The sequence below is a fragment of the Ostrea edulis genome, chromosome 1 (genome assembly GCF_947568905.1).
Source record: "Ostrea edulis chromosome 1, xbOstEdul1.1, whole genome shotgun sequence".
NCBI classification, from domain to species: Eukaryota; Metazoa; Mollusca; class Bivalvia; order Ostreida; family Ostreidae; genus Ostrea; species Ostrea edulis.
The window spans coordinates 50,454,782-50,476,700 of NC_079164.1; the positions used below are offsets into that span (position 1 = coordinate 50,454,782).

A 21,919-nucleotide genomic window follows, 5' to 3' on the forward strand; every position below is an offset into this window, starting at 1 on the left:
GGGGTCTGTGTTTGCCTAACTATTTTGTATTGCTTATAGGAGATATGAGATTGATCACTGTTCGTTATCTTCGCCTTTCATGTAGGCTAATACATTAAGATTTTTTTTTAAAATTATATTTTGATATAGTTACCTCGTCATAATGTAACCATGCGTATGGAACGTTTAAACCAAGAGGGGCATAGGGGCCTGGGCCAAGGATATTGCACTATAACCTATATGTAAACAGTGGAGGAAATTCAAACCACGAATAAATACTTCTCTCCTATCTATGGTGTCTCTTTTTACATTTCTTCACAACAACTGTCCTGTGGGGATACGGGTTAGAATAGGTCCTCGGCACCCCTTTCTTGTTGTGAGCGACTAAATGGGGCGGTCCTTCGGATGATGCCACAAAAACCGAGGCTCCGTGTCACAGCAAGTGTGGCACGATAAAGATCCCTCCCTGCTGAAATGCCGTTAGCGCCGAGCATAGGCCTAAATTTTGCAGCCCTTAAATGATCGAAGCATACATCTTATATAACACCATTGGCTTAAAACATTCCAGTGTAAAGGATGTTTCAAAGTTTGAAATAAATTCAACAAAATTAGTCAGCAAAAACGTAAGTCTAAACACAAACAGGCGAAAACAATGTGTCATGTACGTGTTCACGTGGTGATATTCGTGTAATTATAGCTTTTTATTTCATTTACAAAAAATCCTTTTCCCAAACATTTTGAAAACGTGATGTGTTTAAAAATATAATTTCACTACTTAAGTTAGCTTATTACACCAAAATTTATTCAATGGTCCCGTGAGGATCCGGGTTAGAATAGATCCTCAGTACCCCCTTGCTTGTCGTAAGAGGCGACTAAATGGGGCGGTCCTTCGGATGAGACCGCAAAAACCGAGGTCCCATGTCACAGCAGGTGTGGCACGATAAAGACCCTTCCCTGCTCAATGGCCCTAAGCGCCGAGAGCATAGGCCTAAATTTGAAGCCCTTTACCGGTCTTGGTGACGTCTGCATATGAGTGAAAAATTATCGAGTGAGACGTTAAGCAAGATACAATCAATCAATATTCAATGGCTCGTTAAAACACCTCTTATGAAGAATGATTTCATCATCGAAAGAGTGTTTTCTTTGTTTTGTTTTGAACATATTTTATTGATTAAATCAAAAGGATTGGGAACAAGTTCTAACAACTTACTAGTCCCTCTCCTAAAACAATTACAATACGTCATGCGAGATAATAATTAATAGGTAAAATGTACAATAATTAAATGAATCTACTAGTTTCATCTCTAAATTTGTGAACAGCTGAAAAAATAATTATATTAGTCTGCAAAGGCAAATTAACATCACCGTGCAATAATAAATTTGTATCAATATTGACCAAGTCAAGCACAAAAAGGCGATTAAAAAGATTATCATATTAAAGAGTGATATTAGCTCTCAGTTATTTTATATGAATGTTTTCAGTGATTTTTAAGGCCCATTTTGGATCCGAATTTCGGCCCTTTCCCCTCCTAAAAATTGCCAATTTTCCCCCCAATTTAGCTTGCATTTTTCCAATAATAGAATTATGAATTATGAAAGGAAAACGTATTTGAAAAAAAATAAACATTCGATGTGAATTATATGCATAAGAGTTATAGGAATGATGATCTGGATAGAATAGATGAAAATTTTAGAAGGTTAAAGAAAATTATGTGTAAAATAAAGATAATGTGATTTTGATATGATTTTAAAACTTATTTACGATAAAATTGACTTTTCCCAATTTGACTGAAATGTCGACAATTTTTCCCAATTCGAAAGCCACAGGACCCTTGTTAAAAATGTAGAAAAATCACTGGTTTTGTGATATTTCACGGAATGATAAAAAATGTTTTTTGTTTGCAAATAAGATATTCTAAAGTCCAAATTTCGCCGTGATTTTGTTTCTTTTTAAAATATATCTCTTCGGTATATCTTTTTTCTAATTGACATGTGTTTTTGTTTTTTAAGATTTTATCCGTAGATTTAAAAATATTAACAAATAACGTTTTCAATTTTCATAATTTCTCCCCTGAAAAAGGAGAACGTCGATGAGTCTTTTAGGTACGTTATATTAGATATTCATACCATGCACCAAATCACAGCGAACTTTAGAATATCTTACTTGCAAATAAAAGACCTTTTCATCATTCCGAAAATAACAAAAAATCATATAAAATAATTGAGAGCGTGTATTACTATTTCGAAATCATGCTTCATAAGAGGTGCTTAAACGAGCCATTAAATAAGATTTTAGTGTCATGAGCCATCTTAAAAAGTACAAAGTAAAAACTGGAGAATTTGCGATGAGTACACATAACAAACTTGGGTGATAAAACCTACCACTGAACACCGCTCACACCAAGCAGAGATCTCTATATATAGATCTTAAATACTTGATCCACTTAAAGATGGCCTTAACTATTTCCTTAGGGCAAAGCCAAACGAATGTTGACCACCTACTCCACCGTCAGCACTCCCTAACCCAAAGGAACTCCCGAATGATTTCCTTGGTGAGGACAGTACGGGTCAAAGAATGGCCGGACGACTACATGTATGCACGTAAGTACCTACATGTACATGTTTAAAAAATGATTGCGGAAAAGGATGTCGCTCAATAATTTCAACTATGTTGTAGTTATAAATCCAGGTACAATCGCTACACACAGGTGAGGGTTGTGCGAGTACGGCTCATATTTACGGTATGAATTCTGAATCTATTGTAGATGTGGTTTGAATCTGATTTTACATCGTCCACCTTAATGGCGTACTATTTTGATATTTAGGATCCTTTTTAATGTGGATAGACTGATAAGAAAAGAAAAGAAAAAATTGTGAGAGACTTAATTAAATCTAATAACATTTCATAATAATACCAATTTTCTGAAATAACATATTCTGACTTACCAAAACCTTGTTTTAACTATTCAGTGTCTTCATTGACTATAAGCTATCTGAATTTTGTTGACTGTAAAAGGTGATTTGTTTGAGGTACACAAATGTTCAGTTGAGTTTAAAGAATTGATTAAGGTAGTACTCTACATCGTCATAATGGCTGACTTCCTTTAAAAACATGGATGAAAAAATCGATATCAGCAATATTTGACTTTTCCTTTTAAATACCTAGCCGAGTAGGTCAGTAGGTTAGAATACCGACTGCTGAACTGTAGGTAGCAGGTTCGAGTCCAGCAGGAATTATAAATTTTTTCCAGATTACCTTCTACTAAAACTGTATTTTTTGACAAAATAATGTAAATTTTAAAATTTTCAACTTCAACATATTGTTGTACATATCCTCCAAATTTCATCTATATCAAATTTCTCTGGTGTAGCATACATCCTTAAGTGTCTCGTGGAAGATTCCATGATATGATTCAACAGCTATTTCAGTAGTGGTGCAAGATTTAAATTTAATTTTGCTGTAATGTTTTCCCATTTTGCACTTTTCTAAATTGTCATTTTCAATCATTCTGTGTGTTTTAATAATATCCTTAAGAGATTCATTAAGTTGTCGTAAAACTGAGTATTGAAGTGATGTGGAATTTGGTGACTTCCTAGGCCTTGATATCTTACTTTGTGTAGGTCCAAATTAGGTAAGCCTTACTCAGTTACATAACGAGCAACAGAATTCCTTCTCAGGTTAACCCAACTGGCATTTAACCCTGATTTACGTGTTCCTCGGATCAGCCGCTGATCCATTCTTACCTGATCCAGAGATACGCAACCGGCCAAATATGTATTCGACGACTTCAAAATAAGCTAATTTTACAGTGACTTTCGGATGTTTTTTGTGACTAAATAAAACTAATATTCACCTGTTCAGACGGTTAACGAATAAATACATGCCCATGAATCTCCAGATGGAAAAGAAGAGATTTTAAATTATACGATTATGTGTTTAAAATACGTTCCATACCGCAATTCAGACGATGTGTGGTTATTAATTTCCCCCCTTATATTTAATCCGATGTAGGAGCCTCAGAATGGGAGGAGAAATACCCCGCGGCCGCGGGTCAATCTCAGTCACCAATCAATCTGGTATCCAACAACGCAAAGTTTGACCCAGTTCTCCTGGAGAGACCTTTGGCAATAAATTATTTCACATCACGTGAAACTGACATCCTTAATGACGGTCACAATGTCATCATCTTCCCAAAAAATCGCGGGGGTAAGTAGCAGACAATTGAAAAGTTTTTTTTCGGTTAGCAGCATAGGCGCTCAGGTCAAGGATAATGTAAACAACATTCTTTGAAAGTTTTTTTCAACCTTTATTTCCATGAAAAAATTGACCCCATGTTGTGGCCCCAAAGAGTCACGACATAACGAAATTTGAATTCACACAACATGAGGATGCCTCAACACCAATATGACCTTGCTGTTCTGATGACGGTCAAAACCACAAGGTCATGCATCATGGTATGAAATGAAAGATCTTGCCATAAGAAATCTATATACAAAATATGAAGACTATTTTAAATAGTTCAGAGGATATTGACAAGATTTCTTAAAATTAGCTCAAACTCCAAGGTCACACAACATGGTACATATGTAGGTTAAACTCCAAGGTCAAAGTCACAAGGTTGGAAACTTTGGTATCAAATGATAAATTAAGAAGTTTTGTCACAAGGAATGTATATAAGAAATTATGAGTCCTATCACCATTCAATAGCTATAAGTAAGGTTAAAGTTTTGAAATTTGGGTCAAACTTTAAGGTCAAGTTTACAAGGTCAAATATTATATACGAAATGAAATTGAAAGGTCTTACTATAACGAATCTACATGTATATGCAACTTATGAAAACCCTATCTTAAATACACGAAGTTCAGGATACATTGAATAAGTTAGGTTTTCATAAAAGTAGGTCAAACTCCAAGGTCACAAGGTTAAACACTTTGGTACTAGAATTAGGTCTTGTCATAAGGAATGTGCATATGAAATATGAAAGTCCTAGGATCACCAACAGGACAAAACAATATGCTCCGAACTTTAGTCGCGGGGCATAGAAGACTTGAATCCACACAACATTTCGATCTGATTAGTGTGGTCCTGCTACTGTTGAACGAAATCTGTTTAAATAAATTTCCAGTACATTCCCATGTAAGACTTTGATATCCTGTTATGGCCTCACATACCCCCTGTTCCCCTCAAATGAACAAACTTGAATTTGAACTACGTAAAGATACTTGCATATCAATATGACTAATCATGGTCTTGCTATTGTTGAGATGAAGATTTTATAAGATGTTTCCCCATGTAAAACTTGGATCCCCTTTATTGCCCCCACTCTACCTAAGAGGGCCACAATATGAAAAAACATGAATCTGCACTACTTAAGGGTGCTTAACATGTCAAATCATGGTCTTAAAGTTCTTGAGAAGATTCTAAATTTTCAAGTAAAATATGTTCCTCTTTTGTGGCCCCACCATGCCCCCGGGGATTGTGATTTGAAGAAACTTGAATCTACTCTATGTCAGGAACCTTTGCACTATTCTGGCCCAGTTCTTCATGAGAAGATTTTAGAGATTTCTTCCTATACATCCACATATAAAAATTGGATCCCCTATTGTGCCCCCCCCCCCCGGGGGGGGGGGGGGGTGATGGGCATGATTTGCTTTAACCATCGCAATACTAATATTTCGTTTCAGTAAATAGTGAACGAGGTACATTTTTAATCATATATCAAATATAGTATGCTAGTATATATATAAGCAAAGCCAATTAAAGAAAACCAGAAGTGCATTTCAATGCAGTAGGGAAAAAATGTAACGCCCAGAGTTCGATTTTCCTCTATTGTATCGGAGTATTAATGACCCGGGCGCTTATGGTTCCTTGATGTTGGCTAGCTTCTCTCATTTTGATAAAACTATTCAATATTTGTTTTCTGCGACCTGTCTTTCCGACCAAATTTTGCATTTTATGTTCATTCTCACACCGCACAGTCTAGGTCTCCGTAAATATAGGTACGATGGCACCACTGCATCGACAGTTTCCTTATGCAAGAGTCGTATGTACCGATCGATTGCACAGCAGATTATTTTTCTTTTACAGTGGAAACCTCAATACGTATGGACCCCTCTGCTCGCTCAGGTAAACAAAATCACCTGCTTTCCTATCTCAACAGTCCTTAAAATATTTGGAGATATTATCATATTGGCCTTATATTTGTGGGAATGTTATTGAATTTGGCAGAACTAATGTTTACTCCATCTGTGTGAAACACTGAAGTTATTGCATTATCGAAATCAATCTGCGGCTCTTTAAAATCCTCGATTCACTCATTTCGTGACATTTCTTACACCCTAACTGTTTTATGAATTTATAATGTTGTATTGGGGGGAAAATGCGTTCTCTTCACGAATAAAATACAGGTAATGTTCTTTTTTTTTTTAAATAGATCTTCATTTCTTTATATCTTCGGATGAGACTGTAAAAGCCAAGACCCTCAACTCAAAGGCCATAAGCGCCGAGCATAGGTCTAAATATTGCAGCCCTTCACCGGCGTTGGTGACGTCTCCATAAGAGTGAAAAATTCTCGAGAGGGACGTTAAACAGTATACAATCAAATCAAACTTAATAAATGTAAACATCCTTGACAATTCCATTCAGATATACCCGGTAAGTGGTTTATTTATAACTAACGGCCGGTATTCAATTGTTCGTGCTGAAAGAAATAACATTAACAACTAAAATGAATTTTATTCAGTTCCTTAGCAAGATATTGTTTTACATCTCGTACACTTTGTTGTCCTTAGCACACTTGGTTTGAGCTAGATATTGTTTTACACCTCGTACATGTTGTTGTTGATAAAAGCAAAGCTAAATATGACGTAACAATGCACCGTTTATAAGTGCGTTAAATGACACATCTCATGTTTCCAAAGTATACAAAATTATATGCATATTGTCTTTCTTATAAAGTTTTGAGAAGAAAAATCTTGTTATGATTTGTGCAGATGCGTTTCGGCGACGTCCCACAGACGTTACGTGACTCGAAGGGCTGCAAAATAGGCCTATGCTCGGCGCTTACGGCCTTTGAGCATAGAGGGATCTTTATCGTGCCACACCTGCTTTGACACGGGGCCTCGGCTTTTGGGGTCTCATCCGAAGAATCGCCCCATTTAGTCGCTTTTTACGATATGCAAAGGATACTGGGGACCTATTCTAACCCGGATCACGGAAAAAGAGCTAGTAATATATTTACACTGCAAATTACATGTTTATTGTTATATGTAGCTATATATGAATTGCATAATTTATATCAGAAAATTTAATGCATTGCAAAGGAGAAAAACAAAAAACAAACACCCCCACTAAAAAGGGAAGGAGATATCGAATACAAATTGAAATATATGCCAGGATGTACTTTTCATATCAAAATAAAAAATAAGGATACTGTATTTGATCTTATTTGAAAGATAATGCGATTTAAGAATAAATCCACAAGAAAGCATAACCTTATATTTGATCCTTATGACAGTAGTATCTGGAGGGCCCCTACCCTCGGGATCGGAGTACGAGCTGTCCGATATCCGGTTTCACTGGGGCCGCTACAGCACCAGGGGATCAGAACACAAAGTCAATGGGAAGGCGTTTCCCATGGAGGTAAGTCTCATTTGTTCTTACCATTATTGCCATTCTGACGATAGTTTTCGGGGATTTGATTGAAGAAAAATTAATCCCATATCGAAGCAGCATTTTGCAAATTCTATGGTCGTTATAATGACCTTGTTTGCTAATTGGATCAAATGCCTTCCGACGTGTTTCATACTGATTGTTAGGCCGTTGTTGGCACACTGATTTGACTACGGATGACTCCGTTTACCTGATCAAGATATAGGGCTCACGGCGCGGCAGATGTGTCCGTTCGACAGGGGCTGCTTACTCCTCCTAGGTACCATCTTTGCTAGCCAAGGGTGACACTCTACGGTGTTTCTAGAAACATCGTGGAGCGTCACCCTTGGCTAGCGAAGATGTCTAGGTACCTGATCCCACCTCTGGTATACCCATGGGTCAGTGCTTCCCAGCTTTCTATTTTATATTCCTTATAGGAATTACTAAGTATAAGATTAATCACTGTTCGTTATCTTCACTATTCATACAATAGCCACATGGGTTAATATTTCGTATCATTTTTATCACATTCGGATGAAAATGACGTATACTGTGGAATCATCATTGTTCGTGGGGGTTGATGTTCGTGGATTTCGTGGGTCACTCTTACCCATGAAATGTGTCTTCGAACATTTTTTTAAAGCAAGTAGAGTTATCTCTCCTAATGACATCGTATCGCTTACCCATGAAATTACGTTTTCACGAACCATCAAAATTTTGCTTACCCACGAACATTGGCCCCCACGAATTAAAATGATTCCACAGTACATGGTTTTAGTTTTAAAGTGATAGCAGAGTCACGACAGAATGCCTTTTCAATGCTCTTTTAAATTTATCGATTGGAATTATGTATGTCAAGAACAACCGTAAAGGATACAAACAAATCTTTTATATACTACAACTGATTCTTTTTTAATAATAGTTACTACTGCATTTACCAAGAGACCCATGAGCCCTAATGGTAACCTGATTATCACACAAAGTCAATTAAATGTTGTGTGTTATGGTGCATGTACATGTATGCATCATTAAAACTCGCAGCATTGGGTACACTTACTGTTCAAAAGTTATTAGCAAGGTTAAAGTTTCAGACAGAATTACAGAATAACAGACAGGACAAAAACAATATGCCCCCCGATCTTCGATCTCGGGGGCATAAAAACCAAAAATATACACACAATGTAGGGTTATTTTTTGTAAATTTTCTATATCAATACAATGCATACCATAATTCAAATTAAATTATCTCCCTTAGACAGTGGTAAATAGATAGTCATGATAAGAAAGATGATGACATATAAACAGACAAAGTGACATGACCCCAAAATCTATAGATGTCTTCCTCGTATTGTAAAGTATTTCTGTACAAAATTTGAAAACTACAATTATAACTGTTTGAGTTACCGTGTCACAAAGAAAGTGTTCATATTAGCAAAGATGATGACATACAAAGTGACATAACCCCAAAATCTACAGGCGTCTTCCTCTTATTGCAAGTCATTTCTGTACAAAATTTGAAAACTGTACGATAAAACTGTTTGAGTTATCGTGTCTGAAAGAAAGTGTTGACGGACAGACGGACGGACAATGTGATTACTATAGGGCTTCCCGCATTTTATGCGGGGCCCTAAAAAGACAGTGTAATGCGTGCCATTTTTATGACCTTGACCTTTTATGTAAAGGTCAAATAATAGAACTTTTTAGGCTTTTATGTTGTCCGGACCATAACTTTTTTGTCTTTTGACATAGGTCTTTGATATTGGTATGTGGGTAAACCTTGATAAGACAGTGTGTCGCGTGCCATTTTTAATTACCTTAGACCTTGACCTTTTTTTAAATAAAGGTCACATAATAGAATTTTTAGGGTTAGGCCTTTGATATTTGGTATACCATAAGACAGTGTGTCAAGTGCCATTTTTTGATGCCCTTTGGCCTTTTATGTAAAGGTCAAATAATAGAATTGTTGTTGTTCGGACCATAATTTTTTTGTCTTTTGACATAGGCCTTTGATATTTGGTATGTTGTAAGATGAAGATAACGAACAGTGAGCAATCTCATAACTCCTATGAGCAAGACAAATAGAGAGTAGGGCAAACATGAACTCCTGGACACACCAGAGGTGGGATCATGATAAGACAGCGTGTCACGTGCCATTTTAATGACCTTTGACCTTTTATGTCAAATAATAGAATTTTTGGGTCATTTTTATGTCCGGACCACAAGTTATTTGTATTTGGATACTATCATATGTTTACAATACTGGGGCCCATTTTACAAAACAACGTACGTAAGTTGCAAGTCTTAAATTGTATTACACTGTTATTACTTGAGTGAATGAAGTAAACTATTCTGAGGCTTAATTTTCAACATTAAAAAAAGAAGATTGTATTTGAAGTGAATGATCTTATAATAAACTGGAAAATTCCAATATGTAAAGTTGGTCGTAAGTCGTAAGTTCTTTTGTAAAACGCGCCCCTGTTCCTTGGTTGAAGCACATCTACATATAGGTGACTGTTACAGTATATGTACCGTAACTCTTAATTTTCCACTTTAGAGATGATCCCTAGTGTTTAAAAAACTATGGAAAATGGATGGGGAGACATCAGTTTCAAAACAATGCTAAAACAATTTTTCCTAGATTCATTTAGAATTTAGCGGTAGTTCAGTGGTAGAGCGTTCGCTTCGTAACCGGAAGATCGTGAGTTCGAGCACCGCTCGTGCCATGGCCGCGTCAAACCTAAGACATTAAAATAGGTAGTGATTGCTCCTTCTCCAAACGTTCGGCATCTTGAAGTGAAAATCCCGGGTCTTTCGGATATGACCTTAAAAAAGGAGGTCCCGTGTCGCGATAATAAAATATTCTCGAGTGGGACGTTAAACAATATAAAATCAATCAATCAGTATATGAATCAAATGTTTCGAAAAAAAAATGTAGCAATATCATTTTATATTACGGAACACCCTGTATATGTATATTCATTTGCTATAGAATCAATTTTTGATTGATTGATTGATTTTATATTGTTTAACGTAAAAGTGAAACAAAAACACTATCAGTGCAATTTAATTATAATATAGTAAAAATATAAATCTGTCTATGTTAATTTTATATTAAAACACACACCTATATAGTATACTCGTACATCTCTTTCTCCCCTCACTGTGTCTCCTTCCCTCTCTTTATATTTTGTAATTTTTATTTATATGCAACCATTCAACAGTTTTAAAGTAATATTAATTCAGTACCTCTTTACTTAGCTTTGTTATTTAAGTATGACATGAAGATAAACCCAATCCCAATATTTTAACTGTATAACCATTTATTGCACATACCGATAGTTTTCGGGGGGGGGGGGGGGGGGGGATCTTAAAATGTACACGAAAACATGGTGGATCCAACCGTTGACTTACGAATGAGATTGACCTATGTATGTGCGTTTCAATATTACATGTAGTTTATGTTGCATATTGATCACTTCTTTTAACAATCTTTTATAAGTTTGCGGATTCTTATTTTTTATTAATTGTTTGGGGGGGGGGTGTTATTATTACCCCGCATGTACATGTAAAGACGCCGAAAGCAGTAGTAGCCAGGCTTCGGACAGCGGCGTTATTTCAGACGCACGTTGCTACGTTTATACCTAGAGAACCTTCACGTAAATGTACATGAAACGTTGTAAAATTGTGACGTTACGTTGCAAAATTGCGACGTCAATAACAATCTGGTGAAAACAATGGGTACTTTGAACGTCAATAACTAAAAAATTGAAAAGATATCGGGAAAAGGATAACATATTTGAAAAATAGATATTCTTGGCTTTTGTCCCCGAGAATATCATGTTTTGACTAAGGGCCATTTTTGGCTATTTGTGGCTCTGGTTCTTTCTCGAGCGTAATAATTGCTAATTCAAAACTACGCAGCTGTTGAATCCAAATTATCATGAACAAATACATGGTAAGCTTGTGTAAAAATAAACGTTCACACTTCGCTGCTCCAGTGACCACATATATCATAGTTGTGCTCGCTCCTCCAATGTTGCAGATATTGACGCAAGCTTCAAAGAACGGCCGCAAATAATTTGTTTCATTTCACCAACCGTCATAAATTTGTCATTTTATCCTCATCCCCTCTCCTTTTTTTCAAAATTATTGGGGCGACATCTGTATAACGCGATTACAGTGTAGTTCCTTATTGAGATTGCATCAACATAGATCGGCGTAAGTGGTGTACATGTACGTATGCAAATGATTCCATGATAAAAGATATAACACACATTAGACACATGCATTAATCATAATAGCAAAACTATCAAAATTCAGTTTGTTACTTTCGTTTCACATTCACATTGTGAATACCCTCTTCTAGAATGATTTGTTTTCAGATAAAATGTAAAATCTAATTGCAAACCACATGTATCTATAATACGTATAGTTTAACATAGTTCAATTTATTATCCAAGGTTGTAAATATACTAAAATTTCACATGTATGAAAATATGATAATGTGTAATTCAAGATTTAGGTGGGGGGTTGTACTTGTTATAAATCTTATAGCTTTTAAAATGATATGTCAACATATGATTTTCTTAAGCAAATCCTTGGTTTTTTTTAAAAAATAATAATCTGTAAATTAGAAACAATTTATCCAAGGTTTAGTCCATAAAAATTGGGGGAAAGACCAATATTGACATCAAATGGCATTTTCAACATTATTTCTTTTAACATGTGTGGACTCACAAAGTGTACATTATGAAAATAGTTATTCAAATTTATTAAAATAAATGGATTACATATCATTAAATAATGGGTATATAGTCTATGTTGCTTATTACAGCCCATTTGTTTTGGAAAAATAATAAATATTATGAAAAATAAGGAGGAATACATTTTCATTAATGCTGATTATATGTGGATGGGGTACTTACTTTTGAGAAGCAATAACAATGAAATTAGCATGTTGACATATATATTTTTCAATGTTTATCTACTACTGGAATATATATCTATCTTATAAAGGCAATTTTTTCATGATTGAGTACATTTAACGCCGAGTATAGGTCTACCTTAAGATAAAAATTCTTAACATATTTTCCCACTATACTTTTGTCCCTACTAAATATTCATTAAAGCCACATGCGACCCGAAACTTCACTGCTCAATTATTTCGTTTGTTGACGTAGCCATGTAAAGTAGCCAGTCAAATTGAAAACACTGTGATATCCCTATTGAAGGTTAGTCTAGATATTGTTTAACTTCGTACATGTATGTATCCAATCTAATAAAATCAGATCTTCTCTAAACGTTACACTGGAGAAGGATCTGACGGTATTGAGTTTGAGGTCATGTTATTTCACCTTTCACACTTAAGCAATTTTCGCCAACATGAAACATTTGCTGTTACATGTATATCTGAACTGAAAAGCACAGGAGAATAATCGAAGAAAATGGCGGCCGCCATGAACGATGTTAAAACGCCACAAAAAATATATTTTAACGATAGTGGATATTTAGTATCTAAGATCCTTAGATATTTGGAATTCGTTTAAATTATCCATCCCGTTGGCATCCTGGTTAGAATAGGTCCTCAGTACCTTGCTTGTCGTAAGAGGCGACTAAATGGGGCGGTCTATCGGATGAGACCGCAAAAACCGAGGTCCCGTGTCAAAGCAGGTGTGGCACGATAACGATCCCTCCCTGCTCAAAGCGCCGAGCATAGAGCATTAGTCCTAAATTGTGCTGCCCTTCACCCGCAATGGTCTTGCCATATGAGTGAAAGATTCTCGAGAGGGACGTTAAACAATATTTAATCAATCAATTAAATGTTCCATGGATCGACGCCTACAATCCGAATACGCTTCAGTAAAACGATTCCTGATTGGTCCTTTATTCTTTGTCAAGCTATTGTTATTGGTCGAATATTTATTGTATTATTCATGAGACTGGGGTCAATAATATGACCTCAAATGCAATATGCTGTCAGATCCTTTTCCATTGTAACAGTTTGAGTGTAACCGTTTGAAAAGGTCTGATTTTAATTACATATAGCACTATCTAGCACTACACAGCTGCTACGATCGATCTTGAACGTAGTCCAGTACTAATACTATGCTAAAACGATTTACCTACCTACCTAGTACTTGTTGCACTCGAAGGCATATAGAACAAGGACTAGAAATTTCCACTCCTCTATCCTGAACCTTTTTTCAACTTCCCCCAGACGCGATTTACATGTTTTCATTGGCCACGCATAATTGGAAATACATGTATGTTGATTTTTTTTTTATAAATATCCTATAAACCTCAGACCACATTACAACTTCCAAGATTTCCTTTACCCTCTGTCCAATTAATTAGCAATGGCAACTGAGTATTACCTGATATGGTTTAAGGTTTATAAATCGCCAATTAATCTAGCGCTGTGATAGAATAAGGACCAAAGTCCTTCCTCTCACGTGCACATTCTCCATTCACGCACATATGTACTAACGTTTAATCCTCCGCCGAGTTGTGAGAATGTTCCTCTCAATAAAAGTTTCCAATTTCTCGATGATTGTAGAAGTGCAGTGGGCGATCTAGAAGGGATTACTGGAACACTCCCATTTAGAAAATTTTCTCAATGAATAGAGTGTCGTACTGTGGAACGGAATATCTAAAGGGGCTTGCAAACCCACGCTCTTGATTGGAAAAAAATTACATACCACGGTGTTGCAATCCTCGAGTTAGGTTTTGAAGGGGGGGGGGGTCAGTAAACTTGGTCGGCTGGTGAAAGTAGTTTACATCTAAATCAAGGAAGTGCTAAAAGCTTAGAAGCTGTGTGTACGGTTTTTAAAATAAGGATATTATAATACCTTGATAGTCAACCCCCTGGGAACAGAACAAACCAGCCGTCCAAAATATCTTTCAATACCTAGCTTATTTTATACTAGCATATCGGAAGCAGACTTGATGTATAATATTTATGTTTACTAATATCTTGTCAATGATAATCCTATGCTGTTTCATCAGTGTATTTCATTTATCGATCAAAGCACTGACCGTTCAATTTGGCATACACGTAGACAAATATATGGAATACATGTCTATGTTATTAATATCATGGGGAATATAAAAAGAATGGAAGCAGGGGATAATTGATACATAATTGGCTTTGCTGATTAAACCACCACCATAATGCAAACAAGTTGGAATGAAACTTGGTTTTACTTTAATCCCTGTTCATGGTCTTATTGTCTAAATGTTTTTTGTTAGGTACAGCTTGTTCACTGGAATGCCACCATGTACCCAAACTTTGAGGAAGCTGTTGGAAAGGAAAAGGGAATCTGCATCATGTCGCTGTTTGTGCAGGTTTTTGTTTATATTCTGATCGAGTTATCCTTCGTTCTATACTAAATACGTGTATATCATCTACACAGTTAGAAAAAGGTCACATGCGACACTTCGTTCTATACTAAATACGTGTATATCATCTACACACAGTTAGAAAAAGGTCACATGCGACACTTTGGTGGCATATTTCAATCCATTCGCAATTGTCGTTCGTCTTTTCAAAAATGTTTTAACTTCCCTAAATGTAATGAAACAATTTTGGTATAAAGCTTATTTTGGTGTAGGAGAATTTCAAGGTCTCCACCTCGGGGATTTATAGGTTTGCCAAAATCCCCTAAAAAGATAAATAATTGTAAGGATGGGAGCTTCTACCATAATTGCGAAAGTTTTGCCCCTGGAACTAAATGTATGTGAATCATAGAGTGATTAAGTCTTTGAGCATGATCCATATTGTTTATAAGGTTAAATATCAAGTCCAATTTAAGCGGAGATGAGGAGGGGACTTGGATTCACAGAATTAGTTCTTTCCAATTATTTCATCTAATGTTCTATTCCCATACGTTATATAATTATACAGTAAAATAACTTATTTTCGTGGGGTAAAATGTTCGTTATCTGTGAATAGTATGCATCTTAGTGGGACTTGATTTTGTGGTTGAAGAGCAGTTACTGTTGTGTATTTGGATTAATAGGTAATGCTATACCACGAAATTAAAACGTGAATTCAACCCACACGAAAATCAATGTTTTGCAATAGTTCTTTATATTCTGTTGTAGATTGGAAAGGAAAATATGGGTATACGGGCACTTTTCCCAGAAAGTCTTGCTGAGATTGCTTATAAAGTAAGTGAATTAGGAGATACATTTTCTCTCTTTATTTAAGCTCATACAGATGAATGTCTGGGAATCTGTATGTCATTTTTTAAAAAAATGGTATTGGTGATTACATTTCGAAGAAAATGTTAACATGATTCAAACTTGCATGGATGATGCACATAATCATTCATGACTTTTTATCTATAGTTTGCAGACCCGACCCCATGCCCATAAACTGTGAATTGACTCAAGTCAAAAATGAAATCTCTCTCTCTCTCTCTCTCTCTCTCTCTCTCTCTCTCTCTATATATATATATATATATATATATGCATACAAATACTATACTAAAATTTCGAAATCTAATCTCGTCATGAATTCCACGGCAAATTTCTGTGTGAAGTCCGTTGTTATGAGTCCTTCCCTCGATGATACATGTATACTCTTCCCGTTAATCTGATACATGCACTACTGATCTTCACAATTCCAGCTATCTAGCGAGCTCAGCTGCCTATTGACATACAGACTAACGGACATAAAAAACACGACTTCGTACAAACGTTGTAGATAATTTACATTATATATGAATTCTTCAAGTAGGAATGAATTCGGAAAGTAACATGTTCTCTATATTCTATATATCACCTTTAGAACAAATGCTGGAGGCACTCTAGCTAAAGGGAAACTAGTACTTAGATGCAAATCATGATAATGTAAAAGTAATCAAAAAGTTTTCTAAAGAAAAATTCTGGTACTAAATTGAATTATTTGTTATTTATACAGGGACGTCAGAAGACAACCAATGCGCCATTTAATCCTGTTGGTTTATTACCAGGTAATGCCAGATATACATAAAAGGAAATGTCTATGTAAAGACCATGTTAACGGAACTCTTGAAATGATCGTCGATAAAGTTAATAACTAGTGTCCCTTTCCGGAGAAGGCACATGATGTAAGAACCGAGTACATGTACCTGGTAAATTAGATAAATCATGAAGGAAAAAACATATTCTAAAACTCTATAAAAATTAAACCATAGGGATGTTGCAATCCACTTAAACCACTTTAGACCCGCCACTAAAATATATATCAAAACATGATGCATATTATGGTTTGCAAAAAATAAATGGTATGTTACTTAAACACAAGCTTTAGGTATGTGTATGCAATACATAATTATACCTTTGATACCTAAAAGCGAACATTATCATAAAACGCAAAGTATTTGGACTTTCGAAATTTAGATGAATAGCATTTCAGGTTCTTGAAAAATAGTTTAAAACTCGCAAGATTGTCGTTTTTGGTATCTTGTATTCAAATAGAGTAATTTGTGATGATTTAGAATAAGATGAAGATAACGAATTATGATCAATCTCATAAAGTCTATTAAGATTACACAATTGGGAGTAGGGTAGACACGGACCCCTGGAAACATCTGAGGTGTAATCGAGTGCCTAGGAAGAGTAAGCATTGTTCGGTTACAACCGCCGTGAACCCTATATCTTGATCACGTAAACTATGTAATCCGTCGTCACAATCAGTGTATTAGAACAGCCTAACAATTGGTATGAAACACGTTAGACAGCATCCGACCTTGTGGTAAGTTATGTTTGCAAATTAGGTTATTATACATGTAACAACTATACAGTTTGCGAAATGCTGACTTTTGATGAGACTGTAGAAACCCTAAAACTTCACTTTTTTGTCAGTAGCTTGCCTTGGTTTAAAAAATTTGATCATACGTAGAACATATTCTCGCGTATCGAATCAGTTGAGAGACATAATCACCATATGCAGGTGATAATGGGAATATTGCTACACAATTTGCTGTCAACGTCTATGCTTAATAAAATATCTAAGTATGAAGCAGATGTGGAATACTCTGTGATGTATTTTATTTCGAGTTCACTGGGATACATTGAATCGACATATGAATGAAAGTTATTATAGCTAATAGATAAACCAATTTCGATGTATCTAAGTGTTGGGTTGGTGGTCACAACAATACCTTTTTCCTTCTCATATAGAAGTTACTGGATAAATGCTGCCTCATAAGAACAGAAAATGTTAGCTGATAAGGAGCAGAGCATAAGTCATGCCCATCACGGGTAGCTTGGTGTTTGAACCTTAAACACCATGCAAACATCATCCTTGAATCTTGAACACTATGTAAACATCGATCTTGTGTTTGAACCTTGAATACCGTGCTGACATTGTTCTTGTGTGTTTGAAGCTTAAACACCGTGCCAATGTCGTTCTTGTGTGTCAGCCTTGAACACCGTGCCAATGTCGTTCTTGTGTCAGCCTTGAACACCTGCCAATGTCGTTCTTGTGTGTCAGCCTTGAACACAGTGCAAACATCGTTCTTGCAAACTTTATGCAGTTTGCAGTTTAGTATTTAAGATGTCTAGACTTTGTGACTAGCGGAAAAACATCGATAATGCATGTCTATGATGAAAAATGTGGTTTTGATGACATAGTGTAGCCACTGGGTTATAATAAAACAAAAAGTAATATACGGATTTGAGTGACATGGGCTGTATTTGTTCCGACCTTGTGAGTGACTATATAATCGGAGGAGGAAAAAAAAACATTCTAGTAGTAGTCATCAATCAATGAAATTGGCCTCTAACATCAATCATAAAATATCTAAACCAGATTGGTCAAATTGTTGGGTTTTTTTTTTGTTTACGTCCCAATCGAATATAGAGATGTCTCAAGATATAGATCAAATAGTAGAGTTCAAAGTGGTGCGTTTGAAAATGGAAACCATTTTTATGATATTTTATTTTTCAGTTACAATATGTGTTTAAAGAAACAATGTCTTCAGCTCTGTGCCGTGTTTGTCATACAATGGGGAATGAGGGGTGGGGTATATTTTAAAGACGAGTATGTTTATTAAGTTTTACCTAAGTAATGCACAAGTGCATAGTCAGGTTTAAAGGTTTATTGAATTATTCATTTAATATATAAATTCTTGAATCTTATCGGTATATTTCCCATAAATGTGTTAAATATTTACTTAAAATTGTTAACAGAATAACGAATTTTGAATTTCTTGCATTTAAATAATGCACCGAGTTAAATTTGAGGCAATGCTATATAAGGCTCGCATTTTATTGCTTCTTGTCTTTCAATTGGGTATGTAATTTACTATGTACATGTATATTGCTGTTAAGGCTACAATTTTTTATACCCCAGAACCAGATCTTCGAGATTACTGGACATACGAGGGATCACTGACAATGCCGCCATGTTTTGAAGGTGTCACGTGGATTCTTTTCAGATATCCCATGATGCTATCGGCAGAACAGGTAGTATTAGTTGTTACATTGATCTGATTTTTTTAGAAGGTTGATCGATCCTCGTGTGATGTCATAGGTTTTTGCAAAAATCTTAATAAATTAAACTTTGCGCATGATAGAAATATATCTTTCTGAGGAATTTTATTCACTGGATATAATAAAAAAATCTGGTAAACTATTAATACTGAAAAAGTTTATATTTTCCATAGATAATCAATTATTTATGATTAAAATAATTTTGTCAAGGGCAATAACTCCTATGCTGGAATTTCCTCTACTGAATGTCTATTATACATTGGTTTACCTAATGTCCACAATTAATCTATACATATTTATGAATTATCAGTTTTTTAAAACTGTTGATATTTAAATTTTGTCATTTCAACAAGTTTTTATCTATTTTTATTATTCTGTTTAACGAAAATATGTGATTTTCTGATGTTGATGTATACTTCTGTTTTTGTATGTCTGACATCTTTAAAAAGGTGGCAACATATATATTTTCTTTGGTTATTAATTAAATTAAACTATATTGAGTGGAAATTAATAAAGTTTTCCCACTTTTAACCATTAATATTGATAAGTCACATGAGGATGGAGCTACCTTAAGCACCAGATGCGCATTTCGACAAATAATGTTTCTTCAGTGATGCTCAACCGAAATGTTTGAAATCCGAAATAACAATGAAGTTTTAGAGCTATTATAGCCAAAAACAGCGTGCCAAAACAAGTGGAGTCAAATTCGTCTAAGGATAAGAGCTATGCATGAGGGAGATAATCCTTAATTTTGAAACGAATTTCTAAATTTTATAACAGCAATTTAATATACATCCGTATTTTCAAGCTAGTAACGAAGTACCTTAGCTACTGGGCTGTAGAGACCCTCGGGGACTAACAGTCCACCATAATTCTTTAACAGTTCTTGAAAAATAAGTGGAAGAATGTACACTGGTGGATGTAATTCTTGTTACAAAGGCCTTTTCTATCCATTGTCTGACGACCTTTTGACCTCGACATCAACCTTTGACCTAATAAGAACTTGAAACACTGTACTTTTGCACTATGGGTAAAAGAGTTTAATGAATTACTAATTTGTGGGTGTGATCTTTGTTTTAAGACCTTTCCAATGGCTCCACGTTTCTCGGACTCGAGTCCCTGACCTGCAATGTACTAATTGAAACCTTCACATTTATACAATTTGAATCATAGGTTAGATATTTTTATATTAGTACTATACTAGACAAAATGTCGTTCAAGCGCGGGAAATCACAAATAATATTGCATAGAGAAAGGACTTGTTTAATGCGTGTTTGAATTGTTATGCATATGTATTGAATGAAATATATCTTTAATTCAAGTGAATTTAAGAACAATCTATGAATAATGGCGTATGAAGGATATCATGAAATTAAAACAATTTATGAATAATTGCGTGCATTAGTCCTGTTATACTTATTGATACCATATATAGTAAATAAAACTTGATTATTAGGAAGTCGCTTGGAGCTTCAAATTTAATGTTCCTTATGTAAATGAAAATTAGATAATGATTTTACGAATGCAATCGTAATCCGTCATGCCGAATAGTTGACCAAAGACAAAATGAACGGTCGTTCATAATTTCAAAATTTGAAACTCAGTATTTGGAATGCATTTATAATGGTAGTTTTTGTACAGTGCGACAAGTTAAGGGCAAAATTATGAATACACGTCATTTTTTCTTCTAACACAATAATCAACTAGTGGGTATTGTTTTTTACAACAACAAAAACAGATGTCTCCCCTTCAAAGTTTGATTGTCTAATAACCGGGACAACAATGAGTGCAAGCGTAAGAGGCAATAACAACGGCTTGCATCAAAATCAATAGGTCAAGGTAAAAAAAAATTGGTACAGTACATCTTATCTTAAATCTGCCTTCCATGTTGTAAGTTTGAAAACCTAATGTCAAAGGGTTCTCAGGTTATGGTCTGGACTATACTTTGATGTAAAAGAGTGAACTTGACAATGTAAGAAGGTCAAGGTAAAAATTGTTGGTGATGTGCACCTCCTCAATATTGCCTTTCCATATTACAAGTTTGCAGTCTTGATGTCAAACAAATCTTAGTTATGAAATCATCAAGTTTTTTTTTAAACATGACATTGAATGAAGAAATGAGTCAAGGTCAAAAATTTTGGTACAGTACATCTTGTCTTAAATAATGTCTGCTTTCCATGTTGTAAGTTTGAAATCCTAATGTCAAAGGGTTCTCAGGTTATAGTCTTGACTATACTTTGATGTAAAAGAGTGACCTTGAATGAAGAAATGGGTCAAGGTCAAAGATTTTGGTACAATACATCTTGTCTTAATATCTGTTTTCTAAGTTGTAAGTTTGAAATCCTAATGTCAAATAGTTCTCAGGTTATAATCTTGATGTAAGAGAGTGACCTTGACACTGTAAGTGGACGAAGGTCCAAAATGTTTGTGGTGTGCACCCCTCTTCCATATAACCTCTCCATATTCCAAGTTTAAAGTTTTAATGTGAAACGGTTGTCAAGTCAGCTTTTGGCCTGAACTATACTTTGACAATAAATTGACCTTGACTTTATAAATGGGTCAAAGTCAAAAATTTTGGTGGAATTCCCCTTTCCTCATCCCCCTTCTCATATTCTAAGTTTGAAGTCTTAATGTCAAAGCGTTCTAAAGTTATGCTCAATTCATGCGGTTGGGCGTCAACAATTGCTTTCCGGATGATAACTCGAAAAGTTTACAATCTAATCAAATGAAATTTTAATATATTGTTGGGTATCAGGTAAGGAAGACCCCTATTGATTTTGGAGAAATATTGTCAAAGGTCAAGGTCA

General features: G+C 35.2%; 1 protein-coding gene across 4 annotated transcripts in view; it reads left to right on the top strand.

The window, feature by feature from the left end:
• The window catches only part of LOC125651265 (carbonic anhydrase-related protein-like), a 28,904-nt gene that overhangs the window by 4,130 nt on the left and 2,855 nt on the right, over positions 1-21,919 (top strand). For 3 of the 4 annotated variants that reach the window (XM_056153309.1, XM_048879856.2, XM_048879849.2), the window contains exons 2-9: positions 2,452-2,580; positions 3,992-4,186; positions 6,069-6,107; positions 7,498-7,622; positions 14,880-14,975; positions 15,735-15,800; positions 16,555-16,606; positions 18,973-19,085. In XM_056153309.1, coding sequence (XP_056009284.1) covers positions 2,520-2,580; positions 3,992-4,186; positions 6,069-6,107; positions 7,498-7,622; positions 14,880-14,975; positions 15,735-15,800; positions 16,555-16,606; positions 18,973-19,085 — 747 coding nt within the window. In that variant the 5' untranslated portion in view covers positions 2,452-2,519. Of the gene's footprint in view, positions 1-2,429; positions 2,581-3,991; positions 4,187-6,068; positions 6,108-7,497; positions 7,623-14,879; positions 14,976-15,734; positions 15,801-16,554; positions 16,607-18,972; positions 19,086-21,919 lie in introns of those variants that run through there. The other variant, XM_048879843.2, reaches the window with a different exon arrangement.